This window comes from Oncorhynchus clarkii, chromosome 17 (assembly GCF_045791955.1).
Source record: "Oncorhynchus clarkii lewisi isolate Uvic-CL-2024 chromosome 17, UVic_Ocla_1.0, whole genome shotgun sequence".
NCBI classification, from domain to species: domain Eukaryota; kingdom Metazoa; phylum Chordata; class Actinopteri; order Salmoniformes; family Salmonidae; genus Oncorhynchus; species Oncorhynchus clarkii.
The window spans coordinates 46,891,979-46,915,884 of NC_092163.1; the positions used below are offsets into that span (position 1 = coordinate 46,891,979).

The following is a 23,906-nucleotide window of genomic DNA, read 5'->3' on the forward strand; positions in this document are numbered from 1 at the left end:
CTCTTCTCCCAAACGGAAGTTGGACAGATTTGGTGTAACCGCTAAATACGCCCTCCCATCAACTCAATTCTTTGGGTGTGCCTTCACTGATAAATTATAGCTAGCCAAGTACATCTTCGCTTCAACAATATAACCTTGCTCTGGGGAATTCAGAATCGCCATGAAGTACGCATTGGTAAGAATATCCTGTCGTTTAAATAAATTATTTCCTATGTTGCTTGTCTGCGTACAGTAGCTACTTTAGTTAGTTACGTTTCCAAGCAGCACCTGATAGCCAGTCATACGGTTGCTTGCTACCTAACTAGTCAGCTAGTTTGCGGTATTTTGTTATTAAGTGTGTGGGAACAAAGCACTGCAGCTGTCAGAACTTCTATTCCCTGAACCATTCAAATTTAACTCACATAATTTGTAGATTTGGCGCTGACATTGAACTGATTAAAATATAACTAACTAGTGACTCATGTTGTAAACTTGTGCAAGTGACTCATCTTGCCTAGCTGCCAGCCAAGCAACCAACTGCTGGTACATGTCACTGCAGCCTTTGCCGCAAGCAATGCTTTTTTTAACCTTAGAGAATTCCAGATACCATCATAGTTGTCAAATTTTGTCTGACATTGGTTGTATTTAAAAATAAACTACACTGTCAGTGACACATGTCACCAGGAAGACTGCTATTTTGTTCATTCTGAGACTATGCCTGACAAAGTGTCTTGAAAAAATGTAACGTATAATAGCAGAAAATATGCAGAATGAAAACAGTTTTACAGTGCCTTAAGTCTTAACACATTGACTTAAACATGTTGTTGTGTTACAACCTGCATTTAAAATGGAGGGGAAATTTGATTTTCGTTCACTGGCCTACAAACAATACCCTATAATGTCAAAGTGCAATTGTTTTTTTAAATTTTAAATTTGTACAAAGTCATTTAAAAAATGAAATGCTGAAATGTCTTGAGTCAGTAAGTATTCAACCCATTTGTTATGACAAGCTTAAATAAATCCAGGAGTAAAAATCACAAGCTGCATGGACTTGTGCAATTACTGTGTTTAACATGATTTTTGAATGACAACATCTCTGTACCTCACATTACAAACACTGATTCAACCACAAAGAGCAGGGAGATTTTCCAATTCCTTGCAATGAAGGGCATGGTGAAGTTATTCATCACGCTTTGGATGGTGTATCAATACATCCAGTCACCACAAAGATACAGGCATCCTCCCCAAGTTGCTGGAGAGGAAGGAAACCGCTCAGGGATTTCACCATGAGGCCAATGTTGACTTTTTAAAATAGTTAGAGTTGATTGGCTGTGATAGGAGAACTGGGGATGGGTCAGCAACATTGTAGTTACTCTACAATACTAACCTAAATGGCAGAGGGAAAAGAAGGAAGCCTGTACAGAATGTACCCTGTGTGCAATAAGACATTGAAGTAGAACTGCAAAGAAATGTGGCAAGAAATGAACTCTGTGTCCTGAATACAAAGCTTTATGTTTGAAGCAAATCCAACACATCACTCATGCATTCAAGCATGGCGGTGGCTGCATCATGTTATGGGTATGCTTGTCATTGGAAAGGAATAGGGAGTTTTTAAGATACAAATAAACGTAATAGATCTAAGCACAGGCAAAATCCTAGAAGAAAACTGGTTCAGTCTGCTTTCAACAGACACTGGGAGACAAATTCACCTTTCAGCAGGACAATAACCTAAACGACAAGGCCAAATATACACTGGAGTTGCTTACCAAGACGACATAGAATGTTCCTAGTTACAGTTTTGACTTGAATCAGCTTGAAAATCTATAGCATGACTTGAAAATGGCTGTCTAGCAATGATTAACAACCAACTTGACAGAGCTTGGAGAATAAATTTTAAAAAATGGCAAAAATATTGAACAATCGAGGTGTTCAAGGCTCTTCGAGAAAGACTCACAGCTTTAATTGCTGCCAAAGGGGATTCTAACATGTCCTCAAGGGGTTGAATACTTGTCTAATCAAGATATATTAGTGTTTTATTTTACATTACATAGTATGTTGTGTAGATCGTTGACAAAAAATGACAAATCCATTTTAGTCCCACTTTGTGTAACAACAAAATGTGAAAAAAGTCAAGGGTTGTGAATACTTTGAAGGATTTGTGATTGTTATTATTATAACACAAAACCTTCTTTCTCTCTTGTATATAGTCCACGACGGTAGCTGTGACTGCTGGGGTGGTAGTGCTGTCCACTGTGGGCATAATTGTAGCCCTCTATCTAGGCAAGAAGAAGAAGCCTCCAGTCACCTTGCTTGACCCTACTCAAAAATACCACCTAACACTCATCGATAAAGAGGTACTGTGGGCTATTGAAACAGATACTTGTATCAAATTAATTATACATTTTGGTCTGTGCTTCAGAGGCCTGTGCCTGTCATATATGTACTTCATGGAAATAATTTTTGTCTTAACATTTTACCGAATGTTGGTAGTAGTTGTTCTTCCACACCGACCTCGACAAAGCATTTCTGTATGGACCTAGCTTTGTGTATGGGAGCATTGTCATGCTGAACAGGAAAGGGCCTTCCCCAAACTGTTGCCACAAAGTTGGAAGCACAGAATTGTCTAGAATGTCATTGTATGCTGTAGCGTTAAGATTTCCCTTCACTGGACCTATTCCTCCTCCACCAAACTTTTCAGTTGGCATTGGGGCAGGTAGCAATCTCCTGGCAATCCGCCAAACCCAGATTTGTCCGTCGGATTGCCAGATGGTGAAGCTTGATTCATCAATCCAAGCAACGTGTTTCCACTGCTCCAGAGTCTGGTGGCGAGCTTTACGCCACTCCAGCCGACGCTTGGCATTGCGCATGGTGATCTTCAGCACTTCCAGTTGACCGGGTCAGCTGTAGCTGGGTTGAAATTTGACGAACTGACTTGTTGGTAAGGTGGCATCGTATGACAATGCCACGTTGAAAGTCACTGAGCTCTTCAGTAAGGCCATTCCACTGCCAATGTTTGTCTATGGAGATCGCATGGCTGTGTGATCCATTTTTATACACCTCTCAGCAACGGATGTGACTGAAATAGCCAAATCCAGTCATTTAAAGGTGTGTCCACATACTTTTGTATATACAGTTGAAGTCAGAAGTTTACATACACTTAGGTTGGACTCATTAAAACTAGTTTTTCAACCACTCCAAAAATTTCTTGTTAACAAACTAGTTTTGGCAAGTCGGTTAGGACATCTACTTTGTGCATGACACAAGTCATTTTTCCAACAATTGTTTACAGACAGATTATTTCACTTATAATTCACTGTATCACAATTCTAGTGGGTCAGAAGTTTACATACACTAAGTTGACTGCACCTTTAAACAGCTTGCATAATTCTAGAAAATGATGTCATGGCTTTAGAAGCTTCTGATAGGCTAATTGATATCAGTTGAGTCAATTGGAGGTGTACCTGTGGATGTATTTCAAGGCCTACCTTCAAACTCAGTGCCTCTTTGCTTGACATCATGGGAATATCAAAAGAAATCAGCCAAGACCTCAGAAAAAAATGGTAGACCTCCACAAGTCTGGTTTATCCTTGGGAGCAATTTCCAAATGCCTGAAGGTACCACGTTCACCTGTACAAACAATAGTATGCAAGTATAATGGGACCACGCAGCTGTCATAACGCTCAGGAAGGAGACACGTTCTTTCTCCTAGAGATTAACTTACTTTGGTGCGAAAAGTGCAAATCAATCCCAGAACAACGGCAAAGGACCTTGTGAAGATGCTGGAGGAAACCGGTACAAAAGTATTTATATCCACAGTAAAACGAATCCTTTATTGACATAATCAGAAAGGCCGCTCAGCAAGGAAGAGGCCACTGCTCCAAAACCGCCATTAAAAAAGACAGACTACGGTTTGCAACTGCACATGTGGACAAAGAGAGGACATTTCTCCAAAAAGTACAATGGTCTGATGACACATTAGTAGAACCTTTTGGCCATAATGACCATCGTTATGTTTGGAGGAGAAAAGGGGAGGCTTCCAAGCCGAAGAACACCGTCCCGACTGTGAAGTACAGGGTGGCAGCATCATGTTGTGGGGGTGCTTTGCTGCAGGAGTGACTGGTGCACTTCACAAAATAGATGGCATCATGAGGGAGGAAAATGATGTGGATGGAAAATGATGTGGATATATTGAAGCAACATCTCAAGACATTAGTCAGGAAGTTAAAGCTTGGTCGCAAATGGGTCTTCCAAATGGACAATGACCCCAAGCATACTTCCAAAGTTGTGGCAAAATGGCTTAAGAACAACAAAGTAAAGGTATTGGAGTGGCCATCACAAAGCCCTGACCTCAATCCTATAGAAAATGTGTGGGCAGAACTGAAAAAGTATGTGCGAGCAAACCTGACTCAGTTACACCAGCTCTGTCAGGAGGAATGGGCCAAATTTCACCCAACTTATTGTGGGAAGCTTGTGGAAGGCTACCCAAAACGTTTTACCCAAGTTAAACAATTTAATGGCAATCCTATCAAATACTAATTGAGTGTATGTTAACTTCTGACCCACTGGGAACGTGATGAAAAAAATATAACAGCTGAAATAAATCATTCTCTCTGCTATTATTCTGACATTTCACATTCTTAAAATAAAGTGGTGATCCTAACTGACCTAAGACAGGGAATCCTTACTAGGATTAAATGTCAGGAATTGTGAAAAACTGAGTTTAAATGTATTTGGCTAAGGTGTATGTAAACTTCCAACTTCAACTGTATAGTGTATGCATGGCTCTATGGCCTCTTTTCATAGGTGATCAACCATGATACTCGCAGGTTTCGCTTTCGACTTCCCTCAACAGAACATATCCTGGGACTCCCTGTAGGTAAGTCTTCACTTGCACATTGTTCTTTCTGGGTTTTGTCAAGTGACCATTTGATCATTAATGATTATTTTGTAGAATTCAGTTCCATTAATAGAAGTAGTCCTTTATCTCACCAGCATAATAACTAGACTCGCAACGTAATACTTGATTTGCGTTCCTGGAATGCTCTCTACTGTATGAGTCATTTAGCAGAACAATCAGAGGATGAAGCCACACCCAATGACCCTAGCGTTATTTTAAGTCAGTGTTGACTTTGTTTCTAACCACCTTATTTGTTTCTTCTAGGGAATCATGTATACCTCTCTGCCCGTATTGACGGCAGCCTGGTAGTCAGACCATATACACCTGTGTCCAGCAACGACGACAAAGGATATGTTGATCTGGTTGTGAAGGTATGTATGGCTTGTCCAAGCAATCCTATATCATATTCTGAATATGTACACACTAGTACTATCAAACCTGGGTCTGTATGTATCAAGCATCTCAGAGTAGTAGTGCTGATATAGGATCAGGTTCCCTTTGTCCATGTAATCTTATTATTTGTGATCTAAAATTAAAAACGGATCCCTAAATCAGCACTCATATTATGAGAATCTTGATACATACAGACCCTGATCTGCAAAGTGTATTTCATGGATACAATTTCTCCCCAGATCTACTTCAGGAATGTGCACCTCAAGTTTCCTGACGGGGGGAAGATGTCCCAATACCTGGAGAGTTTGCAGCTGGGAGACGTGGTAGACTTCAGAGGACCAGGAGGCCTGCTGGAGTATAAAGGACATGGTACGGCCAGTCTGCTGCCTGGCACACCCTAACTCTGATATTTACAAAAATGATGTGTCCCAAATGGTACCCTATTTCCTATATAGTGCATTACTTTTTACCAGGGCCCATAAGAATCAGGTGCCATTTGGGACACACCTAGTCTCCAATGGAATGGGTGTTTTTAGATTTGTGTGCTTAAGTGTGGTGTGGCTGGCTGAGACTGATCATGTGTGTACATACTTGTTTTCAACCTTTCAACCTTAAGTCTACTGAATAAGTCAGCAGTACTTGTGTTATGTGTAATATCTCCAAGTATTCACATTTTGCAACTTTCATGCCCCAAATGCTCCAGAAAAGCACTGCATAAAGAATATAATTGTACTGTATTGCCACTGAAATGTATTATTAGATTATAATTGACACACCCAACAACTGTCTTCCATTTTGGACAAGATAGCTCCCCAGCACACATTGGAAAAGGAAAGTAATAATTGTGTTGGCTTAGATGTTGTCTCATTGCTTTCTCCCATTAAATTCAACAGGGCAGTTTGCAGTTCAGACAGACAAAAAGTCTCCTGCTGAGATAAAAGTTGCCAGTACTGTGGGTCTGATAGCTGGAGGAACAGGTGAATCTTCTTTTTGCAACCCTGCCCTCTGAACTTAAACACTTAAATGTTGTCTAAGCACAGGTAAATGTAGAGTGCTTTTAGTTCTTGGTGCTGAACTCCCTTCCCTGTCTGTAGGCATCACCCCTATGCTACAGCTGGTGCGCGCCATCATGAAGGACCCCAGTGACAGCACCACCTGCAGCCTGCTGTATGCTAACCAGGTGTGTGGCCGCAGCTCACACTGGTCTCTCCTAAAATACTTTTAATATCATCTCTATAAATAAAGGATAGATACATTCTTATGACTAGCATCACTGTGGATGTAGCTCATAGGCTTGCTTAGGTTGAGAGATAACACTGAACCAGACACATTTGTTAACTGTGTGTGTGTGTGCATATGTGTTCAGACTGAGAAGGACATCCTGCTGAGGGATGAGCTGGAGGAGGTCCAAGTCCGACACCCAGACCGCTTCAAGCTGTGGTTTACAGTGGACAGGGCACCCGAGGGTATGTGGTTTATGGCTTTTGCTTGCGTTGCTTAAGTGTTGGCATCCCAGATTTCAGAAGTCTTAACAAAATGTGTCAATTTGTATTATCGTTTTGAATTAGTATTCATTGTGTTTATTATGCCACAATAGTTTTTCAGACTGCTGAAAAGCTAAACATGGCGGTCTCCCTGCACAGACATGTAACGTTACCTTAGAGCCTATTTGCACCAGAGACTCCAGTATATGCACCTTATAAATGATTTGCACTGACTACCCACAAATCCAACCCTTACACACACACACACAGAAGCACCCATTAACACACACACACACACATACATTCACACTCAACTCATATACACACACATTCATTGCTGCTGTTCTAATATATACTATTGATTTCACTGCACCTATCGCTGCAAGTAGCCTAGTGGTTAGAGTGTTGGGCCAGTAACTGAAAGGTTGCTGGATCGAATCCCCGAGCTGACAAGGTAAGTCTGTCATTCTGCCCCTGAACAAGGCAGTTAACCCGCTGTTTCCCGGTAGGCCATCATTGTAAATAAGAATTTGTTGCTTAGTTAATTTGTTGCCTGACTTGCCTAGTTAAATAAAGGTTACATTTAAAATGTACCAAAAAAACTGCTTTAAACTGTATGTGACAAATACATTCTATTTTATTTGAATCCTTATGTATAGCGGTACTTGTTTGCGATCCCATAATTGAATAAGATTCATTTGTGTGGCTCAGGCTGGGAGTACAGTGAGGGCTTCATCAACGCAGACATGATCCAGGAGCACTTGCCGGCCCCCAGTGACGACACCTTGGTGCTCATGTGCGGTCCGCCCCCCATGATCCAGTTTGCCTGCAACCCTAACCTGGACAAGTTGGCCTACCGGCAGAGTCAGCGCTTTGCCTACTAGTCTCCAGCCTAGGGACTCTCCTCCCAGCCACCCCCGGCCTGGGCATTCTCAATTCAACAAGGACATCAATTCAGCTGGAACTACTGCTTGAGAACCAGCATCTCTTTATAGAATATTCGGTTAAAACTATTGCAGAGTTCCGGGACCTAAACATAAACAATACCGGCACCCAAAATGAGTAACGGCTCCTATTTCAGTCCACTAGAAGCACTGAATCAGTCTACTGCCTAAACCCCCATCTGATAAGTGCAGACATGCCCTCTTATATATCAGGTTGATCATTAAATGCTCACTTGCAACCAAAGTCCTACCTTTTGTATTATTAGCCTCCACTAAGCTCTGCCTCCATCCCCTGCTGATGGATACAATTGATTGGGCCCTGTGTATTTTTAGGTGAGCTGTTGAGGCTTTGATTTATTATTGATGTTCTTACCCTTGCACGTTCTTCCTAAGAACAGGACAGAGAGAACAGACCCTAAAGATAAAGCCACATACTGAACTGAATTACGCCCAGGGGTGCAGTGCTGAATATGAGAAGGCCGCCCAGGCAGCATTGCTTTAAATGCACACATGACAAATGATATGCACTTAAGTATTTCAGCTTCTGCAGAGATGCATTATACTGTATTTTGGCATCTGCTTTGAGTGTTACAAATATATACAGTGCCCTTTGTATTTACTGGGTTGTTGACAATTTTGTTGTTATTTTGGCTCTGTACTCCAGAACTTTGAATTTGAAATGTTACAATGACTGAGGTTAAAGTGCAGACTGTCAGCTTTAATGTGACTTTTTGCACTTTTTGTACATTGTCCTCTCATTTTAGGGGACCAAAAGTATTGGGACAAATTCACTTGTGTGTATTAAAGTAGTCAAAAGTTTAGTATTTTGTCCAATATTCACAGCAATCGATGATTAAATTAAGCTTGTGACTCTTAACATGTGTTGGAGTCATTTGCTGTTGGTTTTGGTTGTGTTTCAGATTATTTTATGCCCACTAGAAATGAATGGTGAATAATGTATTGTCATTTTGGAGTCTCTTTTATTGTAAATAAGAATGTTTCTAAACACTTCTACGTTAATGTGGATGCTACCATGATTATGGATAGTCTTGAATGAATTGTAAATAATGATGAGTGAGAGACTCAGTGAGAGACCCCACCCCATTGCTAACCTCCCCTGTTATTGAAATAGTGAGAGGTTAGCATGTCTTGGGGGGGTACGATATTTGTATGTCTGTATTTTTCTCACTCATCATTGTTCAAGGTTAATGGTAGGTTTTTCATTAGCAAATGTGTAAGTGTTCAGTCAGAATGAGTGAGCCCAATTATTAAAGGCGCCTTTTGTATGCCTGTGGCAAATGTTTGATATATTATACTTTCAGAGTTTTATCTGCAATGCACTACTACACTCGTAAAATGTATTCTGTGTTTATGATGAGAGAGAAACGAACATTTCTGGCAGCATTTCAAATTGCTTCCACTCAGACATGATCCATCCTGTTATGTTTACGCATTATGCTGATCGATTCCTTAGATATTATCCCTGGTTGCAAAAAAAGAGTATTGAGGAGGAAAACAATCATTTGTACACCTTCAGTTTGCTGGAACAATGTAGCTCTGGTTGTGGCAGTTGAATGCTGTCGCAAAGAGGAGTCGTCTGCATGGTCCATATGCTGGGACAGAGTGGGAGTTGGAAATGTTCTTCTAATTCCACTGCCTACACTGTTGACAGGGATTAGGGATTATTGAGGATTGGAGATGCTGAATTGCTGTTGGTGTAGGAGTAGCTCTCTCCACAAGGATGCTGGATGCGGATTAATTTTATTTAAGCTTTTCTTGTGCTGCTAAAATGTGGCGTCGGCAGCTCCGGGCCGAATACAATTTTTAACATTGTAAAGTACAAGTAACGTTCATGTGGGTTCGTGCAGGCACTATTATGGAGGTAATGCGATTCCACTGAATCATTAATAGCAGAAGCACGTGCATGACCTGGGAATAGAACATTACTATTTTTAGCCTATGTTGATTTGATATCATTCATAGGGGGTTAAACCTAAAACATTTTAACCGTCGTACAATTGTAATTTTAACCACTAGATGGAGACGCAGCGTCATTGTTTATGAGGCCCAGTTAAACGTAAACCAGTTGCTTGGCATTAATATAACTTGTAATTTTCATTCGTCGTGCTTCGTGACTGTTCGGAGGTTCGGTTTGTTTTTGTAAGAATCCGGAAGGGATCAGGTTCACGTTTCTTTTGCCGTCTGGAGTATAAGGTACGTCTGTTGAATGAACATGTAAACGTTAACTACGACAACGAACAATATTATTGCAGGTGCAGTAATTGCAATAGTCGGGGTGTTTGGTATTGGTTTGATACAGCCAGATGTGCCCAGCTTTCTTTGAATATGCGAACGCTAATTTGCTAGTTCCACTAACCTGCTAATGCTAGGCAGTTAGCTAGCGTGCGGTAGCTTCGGGCTCAAACTATAATTTACCAGTGTACGTAAGCAATCATGTCAGCCAAATAATAATAAAGGAGTTTGGGGGTGTCACGTCGTTATCTTGCTATTTAATTCCATGTTTCTTCTGATACTATTGTGTTGATGTTTTGTTCAAAGCTAGTCGACCAGCTGACAGTCTTGCCAGTTTTGTTTATTAGCTGCTAGCTAGCAAGCTAATGTTAGCTAACCAACTACCATTTCGTGTCTACCAAGACCAATTTTGGTCTTGCCATTTTAGCCGAGTAACATATCGTCTAAACTGTTATAAAATGATGATTTAACGAGTTAATATTTTCACGACTGTATAGCTGAGCATGATACAAGACGTGGTTGCTGGTGTTAAAATGTTTGTCAAAGTAATACTGGAAGCTGCACACTCCGTGCTGAATGCAAGAGCAGGCGATTATAATCTCTCTGGGGGAAATATAGATTTACCAAAAATCCACATCAGGTGCTATTGTCACAGGTGAAGTTAGTTGTAATTAGTTAATCGAGTTGTTTCAGTGAAAAGCTACAGTAACTGGCTAGGTAATGTATTTATTTGGCAAATTTAATTGTGATTTATTGAGTCCTCAGTACTGGCCAACTGAGAACTGAAAGTGCCAGGCTTTAGCAGGATACACGGGCAGAGGACAGGTCATCAGGCGGTCTCCCTATGTCAGGCCGAAACGGGTCTGCGAGCGATGCAGACTGTCGGATCTCGGAGGACTGCCGGTCCCCGGATGTAGAGCTGATGGAGTTGGGACCCCTGCTGGAGGAGGCGGGCCGGCAGGCAGGGGGGAAAGGCATGATGTCGGAGGTGAGCGTGGGGGAGACAAAGTTATCTTTCCAAATGGCACCCTATTCTCTACACAGTGCTCTAAGATGGATCCGTTTCCCATGGGCCCTCGTGAAAAGTAGTGCCCTATATATGGAATAGGGGGTAATTTGGTATGAAGCCTGACTCAACTGCTCTACTCACCTAACTAAATCACCTTCCACTTTCTGCAGGGGGCCTCAGTTCTGCCTGATGATGATGAGGATGATGATGACGAAGAGGTGGAAGAGGTCCTGACGCTGCCCCTCCAGGCTCACCACGCCATGGAGAAGATGGAGGAGTTTGTGCACAAAGTAGGCATCATTGGGCTGTTCCAGAAGCCAGGATCATTAAGTTAGCCAGCTAACTTTCATAACCAGCCAAATATATCTCTTGATTTCCTGATTCATTTAGAAAGCTAAACTTGAATATGGGTTGTCGAGTCAATTATACCATGCCCATTTCAAGTCTATATTTCTTGAAAAGATGAAGTTATTTCAGAAATTCTGGTACAGTTACCTGGCTAACTCATTGATCCTGCTTTCTGGAACAGCCCCCATGGCTGCTCTGTCTTAAGTTCATACAGAGAGAATAAGACTGGTGAGATGAACAAGACATTCATGGTAGCCTATACCCCTGTGTTTCAGGTGTGGAAGGGTAGTTGGAGGGTAATCCCTTTTCACGTCCTGCCGGAGTGGCTGAAGGACAACGACTATCTCCTGCATGGACACCGGCCCCCAATGCCCTCCTTCCGCGCCTGCTTTGGAAGCATCTTCAGGATCCATACAGAAACAGGCAACATCTGGACCCACCTTCTGGGTGAGTGAGTGTGTGAGATGCACTACATGGCCAAAAGTATGTGGACACCTCTTCAAATTAGTGGTTTCAGGCTATTTTATAAAATTGGGTACACCGCCATGTAATCTCCATAGACAAACATTGACCATACTGAAGAGCTCAGTGACTTTCAATGTGGAACCATCATAGGATGCTACCTTTCCAACAAGATAGTTTGTCAAATTTCTGCCCTGCAAGAGCTGCCCCGGTCAACTTTAAGTGCTGTTATTGTGAAGTGGAAACGTCTAGGAGCAACAACAGCTCAGCCGCGAAGTGGTAGGCCACACAAGCTCACAGAACGGGACCGCCGAGTGCTGAAGTTCATAAAAATCGTCTGTCTTCGGTTGAAACACTCACTACAGACTTCCAAACTGCCTCTGGAAGCAATGTCAGCACAATAACTGTTCGCCAGGAGCTTCATAAAATGAGTTTCCATGGTCGAGCAGCCGCACACAAGCCTAAGATCACAAGCGCAATGCTGGAGTGTTGTAGAGCTCTCCGCCATTGGACTCTGGAGTAGTGGAAATCTTAACGCTACAGCAAGACAATGACATTCTAGATGATTCTGTGCTTCCAACTTTGTGGCAACAGTTTGCGGAAGGCCCTTTCCTGTTTCAGCATGACAATGCCCTGGTGCACAAAGCGAGGTCTATACAGAAAAGGATTGTCGAGATCGGTGTGGAAGAACTTGACTGGCCTGCGCAGAGTCCTGACCTCAACCCCATCGAACACCTTTGGGATGAATGCGAGCCGGGCCTCATCACCCAACCTCACTAATGCTGTTGTGGCTGAATGGAAGCAACCCCCCCAGCAATGTTCCAACACCTAGTGGAAATCCTTCCCATAAGAGTGGAGGCTGTTATGGAAGCAAAGGGGGGTCAAACTCCATATTATTGGCCTTGAATTTGGAATGAGATGATCGACGAGCAGGTGTCCACATACATTTGGCCAATCCTCACATTAACCTTATATTAACCTTATATTAACGCTTATAAAGTTGCTGTGCAGGTCAAGTACATGTTCCTGACAGCAAGGGCACATTCAGTAGAAGTTCAGCGTGCTGCTTTTACGCGATGTATGTATAGTGCCGTCACTTATCCATACTATATTAGAGGTCGACCTATTACGATTTTTCAACGCCGATACCGATTATTGGAGGACAAAAAAAGCCGATACCGATTAATCGGTAGATCATTTTTTAATTATTTTTTTTATGTATTTGTAATAATGACAATTACAACAATTCTGAATTAACACTTATTTTAACTTAATATAATACATAATAACAATCAATTTAGCCTCAAATAAATAATGAAACATGTTCAATTTGGTTTAAATAATGCAAAAACAAAGTGTTGGAGAAGAAAGTAAAAGTGCAATATGTGCCATGTAAAAAAAGCTACCGTTTGAGTTCCTTGCTCAGAACATGAGAACACATGAAAGCTGGTGGTTCCTTTTTTAACATGATTCTTCAATATTCCCAGGTAAGAAGTTTTAGGTTGTAGTTATTATAGGACTATTTCTCTCTATACCATTTGTATTTCATATACCTTTGACTATTGGATGTTCTTCTAGGCACTTTAGTATTGCCAGTGTAACAGTATAGCTTCCGTCCCTCTCCTCGCTCCTACCTGGGCTCGAACCAGGAACACATCGACAACAGCCACCCTCGAAGCAGCGTTACCCATGCAGAGCAAGGGGAACAACTACTCCAAGTCTCAGAGCGAGTGACGTTTGAAACGCTATTAGCGTGCACCCCGCTAACTAGCTAGCCATTTCACATCACATCGTTACACCAGCCTAATCTCTGGAGTTGATAGGCTTGAATTCATAAACAGAAGAGCAGCTGCCAAAACGCACGAACGTGCTGTTTGAATGAATGCTTATGAGCCTGCTGGTGCCCACCATCGCTCAGGTCGACTGCTCTATCAAATCATAGACTTAATTATAACATAACACACACAAATAGGTCATTAATATGGTCGAATCCGGAAACTATCATCTCAAACAAAACATTTATTCTTTCAGTGAAATACGGAACCGTTCCGTATTTTATGTAACGGGTGGCATCCATCAGTCTAAATATTCCTGTTACATCGCACAACCATCAATGTTACGTCATAATTTCGTAAAATTCTGGCAAATTAGTTCACAATGAGCCAGGCTGCTCAAACTGTTGCATATACCCTGACTCTGTGTGCAATGAACGAAGAGAAGTGACAATTTCACCTGGTTAATATTGCCTGCTAACCTGGATTTCTTTTAAATATATATACTTCTGTGTATTGATTTTAAGAAAGGCATTGGTGTTTATGGTTAGGTACACGTTGGAGCAACGACAGTCCTTTTCCGCGAATGCGCACTGCATCGATTAGATGCAACGCAGGACACGCTAGATAAACTATCATCAACCATGTGTAGTTAGTTATAACTAGTGATTATGATTGATTAACTTTAATGCTAGCTAGCAACTTACCTGGGCTTCTTACTGCATTCGCGTAACAGGTGGGCTCCTCGTGAGGCAGGTGGTTAGAGCGTTGGACTAGTTAACCGTAAGGTTGCAAGATTGAATCCCTGAGCTGACAAGGTAAAAATCTGTCGTTCTGCCCCAGAGCAAGGCAGTTAACCCACCGTTCCTAGGCCGTCATTGAAAATAAGAATGTATTCTTAATTAACTGACTTGCCTAGTTAAATAAAGATGAAATAAAGGTGTAAAACATTTTTTTTGCTAAATCGGCATCCAAAATTACCGATTTCCGATTGTTATGAAAACTTGAAATCGGCCTTAATTAATTGGCCATTCCGATGAATCGGTCGACCTCTATACTATATAGTGAAGTATTGTGCCTCCTCTACACATAACATTTCCATATACAATGGCCTTGATTGTGCCCCCCCACCTTATGCAGTATGCCCCATAGAGATCCTGTTCTTTCGCTAATGTTAATTTGTTATGATATGCCCTATATGATTACTGATCCACTAATGATGGCCTCACCTCTCCAACCCCCAGGGCTGATCCTGTTTATTTGTCTGGGCACGTACACCATTCTGCGGCCCAACATGTACTTCATGGCACCTCTGCAGGAGAAGGTGGTGTTTGGGATGTTCTTTCTGGGCGCGGTGCTCTGCCTCAGCTTCTCCTGGCTCTTTCATACTGTCTACTGCCACTCTGAGAAAGTGTCTCGCACCTTCTCCAAGTAAGGCCGCATGGAACTTTTGTTTGTTTTCTGAATAGCACTACCGTGTTTCTGAGAGGAAATGTGATGTTTCAGTTCAGAAATTGTCTTATGTTCGAGTGTCATCCAAATGGATCTGCGTCATTCCTCATCTAACCTTCACGTTGTTGTTTGTCTCCCCTTAGGCTTGACTACTCAGGTATCGCCCTGCTGATCATGGGTTCCTTCGTGCCCTGGCTCTACTACTCGTTTTACTGTTCCCCACAGCCACGCCTCATCTACCTCACCATCGTCTGTGTGCTGGGCATCGCCGCCATCGTAGTGGCCCAGTGGGAGCGCTTCTCCACGCCCGCGCACCGGCCCACCCGAGCAGGTGCTGCACCACATATTAACCAGCCTGTCAGAGAGTGAACTGTGACGTAGCTACAGAGCAAGGACATGCATGTAAATGTATTAATTCAACATGCTACTATCTTTATAGTACAATAATTTTTTTAACTAGAGTATCTGACATAGGCTTTGAAGAAGTACCTGCAATTAGGCTACCAGTGCATTATAATGTGGGGAGTTCAAAAAAATTGAACGATCTACCAAATCTCATTTTAAAATGTTTTACTTCTTGTCAATATCATTTACCTGATAAGACATGGAAGGGGGGGGGGGGGTTGCTAACATATGATGGGTTGCTGGGCAAGAAAATATTGAAGACCCCCGTCCTATACTACGAATGCTCCAGCCCAGTGCTTCCATCAACCAACCTTTCCACTCAATGTCTCCCACAGGAGTCTTCATGGGCCTGGGACTGAGCGGCATCGTCCCCACAGTGCACTTCACCATCGAGGAGGGCTTCGTCAAGGCCACCACTGTGGGACAGATGGGCTGGTTCTACCTGATGGGCGCCATGTACATCACTGGCGCCGGACTGTACGCCGCCAGGATCCCTGAGCGCTACTTCCCCGGCAAATGTGACATCTGGGTAAGACAGGCACTTTTTTTTTCCATTTGGGATGTAAACACAGGCTTGTAGCTAGCTCCTGAACTAACCCTATGTCCTCATTTATATAAGGATAATGTTATTGTCATTTATCAGATGTTTTTGTGTGATGGGACTTACGTTCTCACATGTTCTGTAGGCATATGCGGCCCATGCAGTAATCAAACTCCTAGATCTGTAGGTATGCAAACGCCATGCTCCAACCAGAGGAGCCTTTGGAGATACTCTGGCTGCGTCCCAATGCACTAAATGGAGAATTATGGTGCCATTTGGTACGCTGCCTCTGACCTCTCTCTCTCTCTCCTCAGTTCCACTCCCACCAGATCTTCCATGTCCTGGTGGTTGCGGCAGCCTTCATCCACTTCTACGGCGTCACCAACCTGCAGGAGTTCCGCTACGGCCTGGAGGGAGGCTGCACTGACGACACCCTTCTCTGAGAGCAGCCCAGCTGTGGCCCCCTCAGCCATTTCCTGGTCGATGCCCCTCCCTCCCCCGCCTCCCTACCCTATAAAGTGCTGCTGGAACACGCCATGGTCCCCCGTAGCTCCTTCTCTCCACTCTTCTTCTCCTCCCCTGATTTGCTCATGTCATACTTGGTTTTCTGGTGGTGGTTCGCTGCTTGGGCTCCTTTCTCCCCATTAAAGTATCTTTAGCCAGTGAACTAAATGAAGGGGCATCCCGCCGATGCGGCACCACTTTTTTAAAAATCAAAATGAAGCTCTAGGCTTGACTTTAGCTCATTAAGAACAACAGGGGATTTTTGACCAGATTGATTACATGTTTCCTTGAAGGAAGGGAACCTCAAAGTCATAGAGATATCGTAATTGTGTCTTTCTTGGCCTACAGAGCTGCCTACATCAAGTTGTAGGAGGCTTGTGTGATAAAATGGGTCCGGGTTGGGGTCAATACATTCCATATTTATTCTGTCAATACAAGGAATTATTTGAAATTCAATTCATGAATTGAACATTGAAAAGTCCTGATTGAAAACAATGGGCAATTCCAACAATTCATTATGGGCATTTGATTCTGTTGATTTTTTTTTTTAAACAGTCAACCCCAACCCAGGTATGGGTTATGGAGCTGGAAGGCAAACAATTTAAATTACTTTCTTACAAGACATGGTGCTTGGTACCCTTACCCCTAATGTCCCTTTACAATTGAACACAATCTTGTATGATTGATAGCTGGTATGAAACTAACCTTGCAACGCACAATGGGCAAATCTGGGAATAGGTTAACTCTTTCTCTTCTCATCTTGAGTTTCTTTTTAAGGCTATATTTCAGAACTCTTAAGGTCAAATTATTGCACCTTAAAGGTATGTTATTACCGTTTAAACTTTAAGTCATTGCATAGGGTCCACCGTGTAGTGTGTATGAATAATCATTTAGTATTCCTGTGCCTTATATGCAAACCTCACCGGCCACGTTGCGTGCCGCGAGCGTAGCAAAATAAATGTACAAATACATGTTGTTCACACCGCTCGCGTGAATGAGCGTCTGCGTAGCCCAGCTCTAAAATAGAACTTGGTTCTATTGAGAAGCGCCAGATGCTGAAAGTCCCCTCCTTATTGGATATCAGGAAGATAAAAAGGGAAACCTACTTAGTTTCTAGTTCTGTGGATTAATGGTTGGGGTAGAGAAACGCACAACTGCGTCTGTTGTGATTGCATCAAATGTGGATGGACAAAATCAGCATACGCACGCGTGTGGCCGGTGTAGTCCGCATGTTAGGCCAATGGAAATAGTTTTTCAATAGATGGGCCAATATTGCAGTCAAGTGAACTTCATTAGGATCTCCAGATATGATAGGGACCTTTATTTTTTTCCCCTTATATCAATTCACTATTAAACTTTTGACCTCCAATAGTTCTCAAACTGCTATTTATGAAGACCTTTTTTTTTAAGCTGACTTTGTGGCTTTATTACAAAGACTAAGCAATCTATGTATTCTTGACTTTGTGTTATATCCTGTGTAGACAAGTTCATGGATCATACATTTCCCTGAAATGTAAACACATAATAAATATTTATTAATGGGAACCAAACTGAGTCATGCATTTTCTGTCTGATATCGTGATATTGCACTACTTTTCACATACATGAACATTGTTTTCAATATTTGTTTAGCCATTTGAGTTACTAATGCTGCTTCAATGTAGTACATTTCTTTGGCGTGTTAATAGACTGACCTTATTAATGCCTCATGTCTGTCCACATCTATACTAGTCATAATTTATCAGGGGTGTTGCATATAATTGAATCCCTCTTACTCCAGTTCATTCGGAAAGTATTCAGACCCCTTGACGTTTTCAACATTGTTACGTTACAACTTTATTCTGAAATGGATTCAATTGTTTTTTCCCCTCTACACACACCCCATAATGACAAAGCGAAAACAGGTTTTTTGAAAAGTATTCAAAATAAAAAACACCATATTTACACAAGTATTCAGACCCTTTGCTATGAGACAAAATTGAGCTCAGGTGCATCCTGTTCCCATTGATTGTTCTTGATGTTTCTACAACTTAATTGGAATCCACCTGTGGTACATTTAATTGATTGGACATGATTTGGAAAGGCACACCCTTGACATATGGCCCATCCAGTTTAACAGGATTTTTGATAGTTACAATCTCATCCATAGAATTTGCTTTCTGAGAACAAAAGGCATTGGGGACGTTTGAGTGGTAAGGCTAAAGCAACCGACTGACGACATTTGAGGAGTGAAGTCAAGGGAGGTTCAACCACAGAACAATGAGCCAGATATTTCACTGGAAGTATAAATGTGAAGCATCTGGCTGGCCTTTCCACTCACTACCAAATATGGTAATGAGATGGATTTTGGCTGACATTCTGCAAATTTTCTCATTAAACATTTGATCAGTATTCTGTTTCCAAAACTAGAATCGGTAACAATAGGATCTCACTAGCTCACGCTTGTCTCTGCCCACCTCTTTGCTTGTTCTTCCCTCTATGATTAATTTGCTCTCATTTGAAACGACAGGCTCCGGTCTATCTTGGGTTAGTTATACAAATCTTTGGCTGATCCTTCCTGATGACCTGGTTGGAGTCATGTCCAACCGGTTCATCAGGAGGGATCAGCCAATCATGATGAAGAAAATTGACTACTTCAACATGGAGATTGCCTCAATGGAGCTGCCACTGTGACAGAACTAGATATACAGTGCCTTGCGAAAGTATTCGGCCCCCTTGAACTTTGCGACCTTTTGCCACATTTCAGGCTTCAAACATAAAGATATAAAACTGTATTTTTTTGTGAAGAATCAACAACAAGTGGGACACAATCATGAAGTGGAACGACATTTATTGGATATTTCAAACTTTTTTAACAAATCAAAAACTGAAAAATTGGGCGTGCAAAATTATTCAGCCCCCTTAAGTTAATACTTTGTAGCGCCACCTTTTGCTGCGATTACAGCTGTAAGTCGCTTGGGGTATGTCTCTATCAGTTTTGCACATCGAGAGACTGACATTTTTTCCCATTCCTCCTTGCAAAACAGCTCGAGCTCAGTGAGGTTGGATGGAGAGCATTTGTGAACAGCAGTTTTCAGTTCTTTCCACAGATTCTCGATTGGATTCAGGTCTGGACTTTGACTTGGCCATTCTAACACCTGGATATGTTTATTTTTGAACCATTCCATTGTAGATTTTGCTTTATGTTTTGGATCATTGTCTTGTTGGAAGACAAATCTCCGTCCCAGTCTCAGGTCTTTTGCAGACTCCTTCAGGTTTTCTTCCAGAATGGTCCTGTATTTGGCTCCATCCATCTTCCCATCAATTTTAACCATCTTCCCTGTCCCTGCTGAAGAAAAGCAGGCCCAAACCATGATGCTGCCACCACCATGTTTGACAGTGGGGATGGTGTGTTCAGCTGTGTTGCTTTTACGCCAAACATAACGTTTTGCATTGTTGCCAAAAGTTCAATTGGTTGGTTTCATCTGACCAGAGCACCTTCTTCCACATGTTTGGTGTGTCTCCCAGGTGGCTTGTGGCAAACTTTAAACGACACTTTTTATGGATATCTTTAAGAAATGGCTTTCTTCTTGCCACTCTTCCATAAAGGCCAGATTTGTGCAATATACGACTGATTGTTGTCCTATGGACAGAGTCTCCCACCTCAGCTGTAGATCTCTGCAGTTCATCCAGAGTGATCATGGGCCTCTTGGCTGCATCTCTGATCAGTCTTCTCCTTGTATGAGCTGAAAGTTTAGAGGGACGGCCAGGTCTTGGTAGATTTGCAGTGGTCTGATACTCCTTCCATTTCAATATTATCGCTTGCACAGTGCTCCTTGGGATGTTTAAAGCTTGGGAAATATTTTTGTATCCAAATCCGGCTTTAAACTTCTTCACAACAGTATCTCGGACCTGCCTGGTGTGTTCCTTGTTCTTCATGATGCTCTCTGCGCTTTTAACGGACCTCTGAGACTATCACAGTGCAGGTGCATTTATACGGAGACTTGATTACACACAGGTGGATTGTATTTATCATCATTAGTCATTTAGGTCAACATTGGATCATTCAGAGATCCTCACTGAACTTCTGGAGAGAGTTTGCTGCACTGAAAGTAAAGGGGCTGAATAATTTTGCACACCCAATTTTTCAGTTTTTGATTTGTTAAAAAAGTTTGAAATATCCAATAAATGTCGTTCCACTTCATGATTGTGTCCCACTTGTTGTTGATTATTCACAAAAAAATACAGTTTTATATCTTTATGTTTGAAGCCTGAAATGTGGCAAAAGGTCGCAAAGTTCAATGGGGCCGAATACTTTCGCAAGGCACTGTATATATATATATATATATATATATATAAGGCTCAAAATGGCCAGAAACAAAGCACTTTCTTCTGAATCTTGACAATCTATTCTAGTTCTGAGAAATGAATGCTATTCCATGCGAGAAATTGGCAAGAAACTGAAGATCTCGTACAACGCTGTGTACTACTCCCTTCACAGAACAGCTGGCTCTAACCAGAATATAAAGAGGAGTGGGAGGCCCCGGTGCACAACTGAGCTTGAGGACAAGTACATTAGAGTATCTAGTTTGAGAAACAGACGCCTCACAAGTCCTCAACTGGCAGCTTCATTAAATATTATTATTAATATTATCAACGTCAACAGTAAAGAGGAGACTCCGGGATGCTGGCCTTCTAGGCAGAGTTGCAACGAAAAAGCCATATATCAGACTGTCCAATAAAAATAAAATATTAAGATAGGCAAAAGAACACAGACACTGGACAGTGGAAGAATGGAAAAAAGTGTTGACAGACGAAGGCTGTAATTGCTGAAAATTGAGAATTCTTTGACAAAAGCATTGTTTGAAGGGCACTATTATTTCAATTAAAAATCAATATTTATAACCTTGTCAACGTCTTGACTGTATTTCCTATTCATTTTGCAACTAATTTCATGTATGTTTTCATGGAAAACAAGGACATTTCTAAGGTACCCCAAACTTTTGAATGGTAGTGTGTGTGTGTGTGTGTATATATATATATATATATATATATATATATGTGTGTGTGTGTGTGGGTATGTATGATCTAGGCAAAGTTGGTTCCTGTTTCAGTCATGTATTTGGTCACGTTCTGGTGAGTGAAACAAAAACACCCTAATGATTGGTAGACAATAGAGCTGATGGCTGCAGGATGAAGTTGGTGAAAAGTAACTGCAGAAACTTGCAGTCAAAACTTCATGACCTTTGATCACATGTATTTTCATGCGGTTGACATGTAGCCTCAAGTTGGACAATTTTATCCCCATAATCCAACACACTTTGAAGGGTGTTGGTCACCACAAAAGTGATCCACTCGAACATGCCCAATAACAAGGCATTCTGCCTTATCCCAAGGGTTCTCAGCTAAAAGCACCGCTTACTGGTGGGACCATGTGAACTACAATCCGACGCTCTGTTTTAACATTCAGAAATCATCACTTGTGATACGGTTTTTGAAACATATGGAACTTATCTTTTATATCAGCGAAAGCAAGTGTTTGAGCACGCTAGATAGCTAATTAGCACAGGTGGTCGTCTCCACTGAGGTCTCCCTCCAGCAGGCGGCGATTCTTTCGTTGTTTTGCCCACCAAGCGAGGAGTTTTTGTAAGGTCAACAAGAGAGTGTCAAATTAGGTCAACAAAGAAATGAATGTCTTATTTGCTACGTGATCTAAAATAAGTTTCGCAATTGTTTAAATTGTTTCGAGTGTACTGATATAAGCAAGACACTTGACAAACTTGCGACTTAGAGAAAAAATTATATATATCGGAGTCTCGAGATGTCTATGCATATTCATGACATGAGGCTACTCGCATAGCATCTCTCTCCATTGAATACAGGCGGTTGACGTCAACAACCCTCATCGAATATTCAAAATAGGATTACAATAATGTGATGTATCCACCAATCCAAAGAAAGGATAGGCGGGAGCTAGACAGCCGCGGTGCCACTTTGTGGACAACGACAATTGTTAGGGCGGAGAGACATGTACACTATATATACACAAAAGTATGTGGACACACCTTCAAATTAGTGGATTTGGTTATTTCAGCCACACCCACTGCTGACAGGTGTATAAAATCGAGCACACCGCCATGCAATCTGCATAGACAAACCTTGACAGTATAATGGCATTACTGAAGTGCTCAGTAACTTTCAATGTGGCACCATCAAAGGATGCCACCTTACCAACAAGTCAATTCGTCAAATTTCTGCCCTGTTAGAGCTTCCCCGGTCAACTATAAGTGCTGTTACTGTGAAGTGAAAACATCTTGGAGCAACAACTGCTCAGCCGCGAATTGGAAGGCCACAAAAGCTCACAGAATGGGAGAGCTGAGTAGAGCATAAAAAAATGTCTACCCCCGGTTGCAACGCTCACTTCCGAGTTCCAAACTGCAAGCTTCATGAAATGGGTTTCCATGGCAGAGTAGCCATGGAAAGAGTCGGCCGGAGTGGTGTAAAGCTCGCCACCATTGGACTATGGAGCAGCGGAAGCGCATTCTCTGGAGTGGAGTGATGAATCAGGCTACTGGCACTTTCCTGTGCCAGTAGGACAGGAAAGTGCCAGTAGCCTGACGTGCACAAAGCGAAGTCCATATGTAACTGATGTGAAATGGCTAGCTAGTTAGTGGGGTGCGCGCTAATAGCGTTTCAATCGGTGACGTCACTTGCTCGGAGACCTTGAAGTAGTTGTTCCCCTTGCTCTGCAATGGCTTTTGTGGAGTGATGGGTAACGATGCTTTGAGCGTGGCTGTTGTCAATGTGTGCAAAGGGTCCCTGGTTCGGGGCGAGGAGTGGCACGGAAGCTATACTGTTACACATACAGAAATGGTTTGTTGAGATCGGTGTGGAAGAACTTGACTGGCCTGCACAGAGCCCTGACCTCAACCCCTTTGGGATGAATTGGAACGCCGACTGCGAGCCGGGCCTAATCGCCCAACATCAGTGCCCGACCTCACTAAAGCTCTTGTGGCTGAATGGAAGCAAGTCCTTGCAGCAATGTTCCAACTTCCAGTGGAAAGCCTTCCCAGAAGAGTGGAGGCTGTTATAGTAGCAAAGGGGGGAACAACTCCATATCGATGTCCATGCTTTTGGAAAGAGATTTTCGACAATAATGTGTCCACATTCTTTTGGTCATGTAGTGTATCTGGTCAGTATATCCATCCTCTTTGGGTATAGGTCCTTGCTTCTGTATCTTTTTTTTCTTCAATGAGGTTTAACAACAATTGGCATCCAATAAATGTTGCATTACCTGCCACCTACTAGACTGGAGTACAACTCCCTTATAATTTGCTTGAAAAAATAAATAAACAAATACCATCTAACACAACACTCACAAAAAAATAAAGTAACAAAAAAATAACATCACCCTACTCCACTATTTAAATCTATTTAGTCCTACTTCAGGCCAACAACCTGAAAGGATGAGACACCACCACTTA

The 23,906-nt window shown here is 42.0% G+C and overlaps 2 protein-coding genes across 7 annotated transcripts; both read left to right on the top strand.

Moving 5' to 3' along the window:
- Nucleotides 1–2: 2 nt before the first annotated feature.
- LOC139370975 (NADH-cytochrome b5 reductase 3-like) lies at nt 3–8,983 on the top strand. Its single transcript, XM_071110916.1, has 9 exons — nt 3–175; nt 2,187–2,333; nt 4,783–4,855; nt 5,141–5,247; nt 5,509–5,638; nt 6,163–6,246; nt 6,364–6,449; nt 6,636–6,735; nt 7,465–8,983. The coding sequence occupies exons 1-9, from the start codon at nt 161–163 to the stop codon at nt 7,635–7,637; spliced, it is 915 nt and encodes a 304-aa protein (XP_070967017.1). The 5' UTR covers nt 3–160; the 3' UTR covers nt 7,638–8,983.
- Nucleotides 8,984–9,729: 746 nt separating this feature from the next.
- LOC139370976 (adiponectin receptor protein 1-like) lies at nt 9,730–17,988 on the top strand. Of its 6 annotated transcripts, none has more exons than XM_071110921.1 (8): nt 9,730–9,911; nt 10,753–10,938; nt 11,130–11,249; nt 11,583–11,754; nt 14,786–14,972; nt 15,137–15,324; nt 15,734–15,927; nt 16,254–17,988. In XM_071110921.1, the coding sequence occupies exons 2-8, from the start codon at nt 10,795–10,797 to the stop codon at nt 16,380–16,382; spliced, it is 1,134 nt and encodes a 377-aa protein (XP_070967022.1). In that variant the 5' UTR covers nt 9,730–9,911; nt 10,753–10,794; the 3' UTR covers nt 16,383–17,988. The 6 variants fall into 6 exon arrangements, with proteins under 6 accessions (XP_070967022.1, XP_070967018.1, XP_070967023.1 ...); XM_071110917.1 differs by having other exon boundaries at nt 9,738–9,911; nt 10,716–10,938; XM_071110922.1 differs by having other exon boundaries at nt 9,745–9,911; nt 10,756–10,938.
- Nucleotides 17,989–23,906: the final 5,918 nt, after the last annotated feature.

Excerpts from the sequence above, each read along its gene's own strand:
- LOC139370976 (XM_071110921.1), top strand. The coding sequence starts at position 10,795 with ATGTCAGGCCGAAACGGGTCTGCGAGCGATGCAGACTGTCGGATCTCG. Across the intron at positions 10,939-11,129 it reads GGAAAGGCATGATGTCGGAG|GGGGCCTCAGTTCTGCCTGA; the intron begins GTGAGCGTGGGG and ends CACTTTCTGCAG. Across the intron at positions 15,928-16,253 it reads CCGGCAAATGTGACATCTGG|TTCCACTCCCACCAGATCTT; the intron begins GTAAGACAGGCA and ends CTCTCTCCTCAG.
- LOC139370975 (XM_071110916.1), top strand. Across the intron at positions 6,247-6,363 it reads TCTGATAGCTGGAGGAACAG|GCATCACCCCTATGCTACAG; the intron begins GTGAATCTTCTT and ends CCCTGTCTGTAG. Across the intron at positions 6,450-6,635 it reads GCCTGCTGTATGCTAACCAG|ACTGAGAAGGACATCCTGCT; the intron begins GTGTGTGGCCGC and ends ATATGTGTTCAG.